A 7502-nucleotide genomic window follows, 5' to 3' on the forward strand; every position below is an offset into this window, starting at 1 on the left:
ATTATCTGCTTATATAAAATACTTTTTCTAACAGATTCCATAAAACTGAGGTACATGGAGTTTTAGCCAGATTACCACAATCCTATTGTTATTAATGATTAAATAACTTTTGAAAATATTTTTATTTTATTTAAACTATCTAAATTGAACCAAACATATTCAGAACTTTAAACAGCATGACATATCAAAACTTAATAATTAAGCTTTCACTTAATAAAAATGTAAAAAAGGAAAAAAATTCTTAAAATAAAAAAATTTTTTTAATGTTTTTTATTTATTTCTGAGAGAGAGAGAGCATGAGCAGGGAAGGGTCAGAGAAAGAGAGGGAGACACAATCCAAAGCAGGCTCCAGGCTCTGAGCTGTCAGCACAGAGCCTGATGCAGGGCTCAAATCCATGAACGGTGAGATCATGACCTGAGCCAAAGTCGGATGCTTAACCGACTGAGCCACCCAGGAAGCCCATAACAAAAAAAAATTTTTTTTAATTCTCTCTTTTTTTGAAATGTTTTATTTATTTATGAGAGAGAACGAGAAAGAGAGAGCATGAGCAGGGAAGGGCCAGAGACAGAGGGAGACACAGAATTCGGAGCAGGCTCCAGACTCTGAGCTGGCTGTCAACACAGAGCCTAATGCGGGGCTCAAACCCACAAACCATGAGACCATGACCCAAGTCGAAGTCGGATGCTTAACCGACTGAGCCACCCAGGCACCCCCCCCCCCAAAAAAATTTTTTAACGTGTTACAAAAATAATTTTTTTTTTATATTCATTTATTTTGAGAGAAAGAGTATGAGCAGGAGAGGAGCAGAGAGAGAGGGAAAGAAAGAATCCCTCGCAGGCTCCACACTGCTGTCAGCACACAGCCCAACCTGGGGCTGCATCTCATGAACCCTGAGATCAAGACCTGAGCGGAAACAAGAGTCAGACACTTAACTGACTGAGCCACCCAGACGCCCACAAAAAATAATTTAAGTATGTCTGTCTCATTTTCCCTTGAAAGTGAAATCTCCAAAATTAACTCTGTAATTCGAATAACTTTTTATTTCAACACAGTACATCAATCATAAGATATGAAAAACCACTCAAAGATAGATGTTTTGTGGGGCACCTGGGTGGCTCAGTCGGTTGAGCGTCCGACTTCGACTCAGGTCATGATCTCATGGTTCGTGGGTTCAAGCCCCGCATCAGGCTCTGTGGTGACAGCCAGCTCAGAGCCTGGAGCCTGTTTCAGACTCTGTGTCTCCCTCTCTCTCTGACCCTCCCCTGCTCATGCTGTCTCTCTCTATCTCTCTCTCTCTCTCAGAAATAAAACATTTAAAAAAAAATAGATGTTTTGCAAAATTCCTCAAATAATCAAGCTGTCTTCACTCACAAGTCAGAAGATACATAAATTTTTATTATTATACTAACAAAACATGTTTTCAAGGTAATTCAAATACTGCTTCAGGTCAGTTAGTTCCTTTCACATTAGGAAATACAATGTTACAAAACTAATATAAGTTTAGGTAAAAATTAGTCTAAACTCTGCACCCCTAAGTTTTCAAGCTCTTATTCATTCTGGATAATGCTCCCTTCAGTTAACACTCCTTACAGGTATTAATACAACTGCTATATACCACATACAAGAATGGTGAGCAACATGAATCTCTCTCTTTAACAAACTTTCAATTCAGAAGTAGAATAAAGATGACAAGCTCAACACAGGACATCGTACCCTCAACATAAGATAGTATTAATAGATTGGCATCATTTGTTTTGTATAATGTTTATCAGAGCCTACTTGTATGAATCATTAAATATGTTAAATCTCATAACAGTTTGGGGCGCCTGGGTGGCTCAGTCAGTTAAGCATCCAACTTCAACTCAGGTCATGATCTCACGGTTCGTGGGTTCGAGCCCCGCATCGGGCTCTGTGCTGACAGCTAGCTCAGAGCCTGGAGCCTGTTTCGGATTCAGTGTCTCCCTCTCTCTCTGACCCTCCCCTGCTCACGCTGTCTCTGTCTCTATCTCAAAAATAAATAAAACATTAAAAAAAAATTTTTTTTAATAACAATTTATAAAATTTTAAAGATAACCTCAAACTCTGTCATTTACATTTACTCATGCTTGCATTTCATTGTCAAATAAATCCTATGTAAGAAGCAATGTTCTCCATCAAGTTTATTGGAAATTTCATAGATTCACTAGGCTCTGCTCTAATTTCTAAACCAAGTACAAGCCTCACCTTGCTCAAAGCATACAGATCCAGGATTTTTCTCTCCACCACTGGAATCTTCAAAGTAGATCCTTGGAGTTCCCAAAATTTTGCTAACTGATCCAGAAAGTCCAGTCTCACTCTGGTCATTGCCTAAGATTATTATAAAACAGAAATCAGAAATAGGAATTAAGTTATGGTTGAAACTAAACGACCTTTACTTAACAAAAGTACTCATTTCTCTAAAGAAATTCATATCGCTTAGTCCAACCCTGTAAAAGAAGGCAAAAATAGACAAAATACTTCTAATAAGCTTTATTCACTAAGACAAAAAAGTCACTCTAATGTATGAGAAATGCTCTCATATTTTACCAACCAAAGCAATTTTTTTTCTAAGAGTTGGGTTAACTAAGCTGAGCAGAAATGTAGTAAATTGAATTATTCTGTTTCTAAGCATTCTATCATTTCATCCCTACCAACCATGCATACATCAGGTACACTAACTCTCTACCCAACCGATATTAAGATCCTTCATCAAGTATCTAATTACAAGAAACTTAAAGGGGAAAAAAAAGTATTAAAATTTCAGAAAATAAATGTTTCAGGAACATCAAGGGAAAAAAAACAACTTACCATGACATATTAAACATATCTAAGATTATTTTTTGGACTCTGAAACAGTTTTCTACCGCGCTGAAGTATCTTCTGATAATCCAGCAGACAGGACAACCAGTAATATTTACATAGACTTCAATTGAGAAAATGTAAAAGAGACTAGTAATATTTAAAAAGAAAGCTTAATAAATCAGATTAAGAGTCCTGGAAAAGTTCCGTTAAAGCCAAAAATAACCTTTGAAAACCTTTGATCAAACTTTAAAACCTGCTTTCCAAAGACACCAAGAAACAGAATCTTCCAACATTAACATAAAATTTTCATAGAACAGTAAGTGCTAAAGCAAGTAGAACTTGAGAACTCCAGGTCTCTGCAGGGAAGTACTGGGTATTTCCACTATGAAACACACAGCTTCTCATAATAAAAATAAATACATAAATAAAGCTTCCCATAATCCCAGTTAAGTGGAAAAACTGTAACAACTACTTTTTACAATTTTTTTTTTAATCAGAAACTTTCTTCCATTCAATCTCAATTAACATTAATTCTGAGCCCTGGTACATAAGCTTCTCAAAGTTCTCTCCTGAAACCGTGACATAAACAATGAATCAGGAAGCATAAATGGTGCTATAACACTCACCTCAAGTTCATTCAGGCGCTGGACTCTGGGAGTGAAACGAAAGCTTTTTACTTCACATGCAAATGGAGGTTGCCAATCCTAAAGAGAAAGATTTTTTTTTAAACATACTGATATATAAACAAAGAACGCATTATTTAGTCCCTTAATTTAAGGGAGCAGTAGCCACAAATCATGACAACAACCGGTCAACTTTAAGTCTTTTTCACTGTAGAAACAGAAATATTAATATTCTTTAGGTGATATAACTTTAATATTACTTATCTCTAATCACTTATCTATCATATTCTAATCTTGAAATTATTTTATCTATAAATCCTCCTCAAATTTCAACAATCCCACTATTTATAATGCAATATTATGCTTTCCCCAATTACTCAAGTGGAATGCAATGAGCTCATGTATCACAACAGTCTCTAATAAATATCCACATTTTCCAACTTAAAATGAAAACAGAATCTGAAGGAAACTAAAAAGGGTAAAATTAAAGATAAAAAATAATTTTAAAGTACTTATATAACTTGATAATTTTTTTTTTATTCATGTGTAATGTGACACAGCACTTTACAGTCTATGTTACATAAATGTTTTGTTCAAAGCCTGGTTTCTCGGCACCCAAATACTGGGGGAAAGAAAAGTAAGCAAATCCACATAGCAAGCAGAATTCCAGATTGGAGTTGTGGTGTAGCTGAAATGAGATAGCACAATTTGAGAAGGGTTCTAGAAAAACATACTATGATTTAGCCTAAATAATAGTAAATCTACTTAAAAATGTATGAGAAGTAGTCAAAAATTTTTTTCTTACCTTAGAAACTAAAGAAATCACCAATACTGAAATTAAATTCTGCTTGCAAACAAGATTTTATGTTTAGTAATAATATGATATACAAAGAGATGGTATATTATTTCTTTTTCCAGTAATAAAAAACATATTTTTTAACCTAAAGGAACCCTGAATACAACTTCTAATTCATAAAGGCAACAGAGTAGATGAAAATATAGTTGTAGATGAAAATACGGTTTAAGAAAAATTTCAGTGCTTAAAATGTTGCCACTATTAGGTAATTTTGATAGTTAAACAGTTAAATGAAGCTTTTGGAGGATGGCAATGCACATCATTCATCATAGCAATTAGCTTTTAATCCTTTGCTTGTGACTGATAGTCTATAAATCTTAATCAAATTCATTAAGCATAAACAGGTTTAGCAGCATGCCTGGGTTTCAGAACCAAATAGATTGATCTAGGTTCAAAATCTATTTGCCACACGCCCAAGATCATATATTTAATAACTTACGTAACTTCCTCAGATTTGTCTTACCTATAAAATGAGGTGTTATTTATCTACTAGGGCTTCAAAGAATATTAAATGAAATAATTTGTAGGTACTAAATTAGCTCCTCCTCCCCCCTCCCATCTTAAACTTTTATTCTCTGGTGCACACTACTGTGGTAGTTTATGGTGAGAGAAGACACTTTTCAAATGCAACACGCAGAACAGTACTTCACCTTTTATTCTTACAACTAGTAGACAAAACATAAAGTGTCCCTTTAAGAAGCACCGAAGGCAACAGTTCAAACTTTAATGTGCATAAAGCATCATCTGAGAGTACTTGCTAGAAAAGCACATTCTAGAACCTCCACATCCAGAAACTGATTCTTGTCTAGGAATGAGGCCTAGAGATCTGCATTTTAACAAGCATCTGGTTGAGCCTGGTGCAGGTTGGGCAGGAACATCATTTGGAAAACACTGGTCTTATGGGTAAAGAAAAAAAATCTTTTGACCTTGAACAAATCAACCTCTTGGGGCACTAATTCCCCCCAAAGGGGTAGTACCTGCTTTCCTTACTTTAAAAATTGAGGATGGTTGAAAAGAAAAGAAAAGAACCCACAGGCAAACAGTTATTTGCTGTAATTGCAATTGATAAATCTGTGAACCCGGGCTCCTTATATCAAAAGATCCAACGTTTTCTTCCACCTCTATTATTGACCAATTCCTCTTAAACCTCCCAATTCTATAATAAATGCTGCTCCTTCTCTTCCCCTGGGAAGACTTTTCCAGTGCGCCAACAAAGTCTAGGGCTCTTGTTTGGTAATATCATCCTAGGGGACAACTACATCTCAGGTTACCGTTTAAGAAACCTTAGCCTTGAGATGAGGCCTCCAAATATTTAATAAATTAAGTATTAATAGGACTTGGTTAAAGAAATCACCAATTCAAGGGCCGTTTTTACTACAGCCCCCTAAGAAAAGAGTACTGTACACGAGGGTAAGACACGTCATTTCCTAACGCTTCAAACACCTTCTCGGCCAACGAAAGGCCTGAAGTCTTTTGTTACCCTCGCCTACAGTCTAAGGAGAAGAAAAGTACCAGTTCCCAAGTTCTAAGCGGAAAGGCCCCCGGGACACCACTCGCAGGTTCAGACGTGCCTCTGTAAGACTGCAAAAGAAACCAAGGCAAGAGCCGCCACAAACTTAGCTTCCAGTTGTTGAGAAATGAGAGACAGTAACTACGAAAGGGCAGACGGACCGAAAAAGTAAAGCTAAAGCACTCTCCCTTCCCTTTCTCCTCGGACTCCCGGTACCTTGGGCGGTCGGATTTTGCAGATGCCGGTTTTCTCCGCCAGAGGCCGGATGCGGCCGATAAAGCTGAGCGGGTCCGTGAACTCCTCCCAGCTGGGCTCAAACACTGGGCACTCGGGAGGTGGCACGAACTCCGCCGCGTAGCCCCCCGGCCCCACGCCTGCCATGGCAACACCCGGAGGGTCCCCGCGGGGGAACAGGTGGAGAAAGGCTGGCTGAAGCCCACCGAACGCTCTCACGTCTCCTGACAGGGGCCGAAGCTCATCTTCTGGGGCCAGACCCGTTCAACACAGGAGCCCCACAATCGCTTCCTCTTCTCGTTTGTTATTGTTTCCTTCGGGGTTTTTCCTCTCTGGGTCAGGACTTTTCCGGAAGTTAATGTACTGTCAAATCCCTCCGCCACCACAGAAACAGAATCCCTCCGCAGCAACGCGACGCCTGGTCGTTTCGCCTTCCTTCTTCCCTCCTTTTGCCGGCAGCCCGCTGTGGTTCCTTGACTGCGAAAGTTCCGCGCTGTCCAAAGACTTGAAGGGGCACACCCCGGAGGTCGCACGAGCTCTCCTGTAGGAAAGAGAGCGGTGGGAGGAAGCAGTCAGGCTCAGAAGGGGCGCACTCTTCCGGCGCGGAGGAATGTGTAATGCCCCAGAGGGCAGAGGTTCTGCTTCCGGTGAGGAGGGTTCTGTTCCCCTTTGTGTTTAAATGACACGAAAACAAACTCGGCCTGCCTTCCGCGAACGTATCTTGCTGGCCCGGTATCGCGGCTTGTTTTAACGTACCTGTCTGTCTTTTTAAACGTAATCAACCTTTTCAGCATCCGGCTCTTCCTTCAGTCTTTTGACTGTTAGTATCTCTTCCAAATGATCTTCCTCGGCCAATTTATAGCCGCCTCATCTCCATGACAACAAGTTCTGTTCTAATCTATCCCCCAAATCCTGCCAGACGGCCGTAGTCATCATCTAGGAATTGCTTTTGGTGTGCATGGAAGCCACCGCTCTTGACCTTCCTCTTCCAGCAGTTGACAACCCCAAGTCATCTCAGCAGCAAGCACTTGACTCCGCTACCACACGCCTCGTCAACTTTTCTCAATGGGCTGAAAAGTCTGGCAACCTTCTGATCCTGCTTGTCAAAAATTTCTGTACCAGTGTACGTCTCCACCTACTCCAAATTGTGGAAAATAATGTGGAAAGAACTAAAGAAAAAAACTGTGAAAAAGTAGTTCTAGTATTAAATATTTATTGTAAGGAAAACTTCCTTTCGAGGACTTTTTTTCATACTCCCTGTGCAATCTCAGCCACCCCAGAACCTGAATTGCCAACTGTGGTTGATGACAACCAAAACTGTATTTTCAGCTAAGATTTTTCTCTTGATTTAGAAACCAGTACATCTAGCTACCTACTAGACAACCCCACGTGATCAATTCAAGTACCTAGTGTTTTTTCAGTGTTTCCAGTTTCCATGAATGACTTCATCTAGCTAGT

General features: G+C 39.2%; 1 protein-coding gene across 2 annotated transcripts in view; it reads right to left on the minus strand.

Moving 5' to 3' along the window:
* Window positions 1-6407, minus strand: part of KDM5A (lysine demethylase 5A) — a 91366-nt gene extending 84959 nt beyond the window's left edge. Inside the window, exons 1-3 of one of the 2 annotated variants that reach the window (XR_013333952.1) lie at window positions 6027-6407; window positions 3448-3525; window positions 2225-2347 (exon numbers count right to left, since the gene is read on the minus strand). Coding sequence is in view for 1 of the 2 variants with exons in the window: in XM_077759208.1 (XP_077615334.1) it covers window positions 2225-2347; window positions 3448-3525; window positions 6027-6191 (366 nt within the window). In the remaining variant the exon portion in view is untranslated. The remainder of the gene's footprint in view (window positions 1-2224; window positions 2348-3447; window positions 3526-6026) is intronic. The other variant, XM_077759208.1, reaches the window with a different exon arrangement.
* Window positions 6408-7502: the final 1095 nt, after the last annotated feature.

This window comes from Crocuta crocuta, unplaced genomic scaffold, assembly GCF_008692635.1.
Source record: "Crocuta crocuta isolate KB4526 unplaced genomic scaffold, BGI_CrCroc_1.0 scaffold72, whole genome shotgun sequence".
NCBI classification, from domain to species: domain Eukaryota; kingdom Metazoa; phylum Chordata; class Mammalia; order Carnivora; family Hyaenidae; genus Crocuta; species Crocuta crocuta.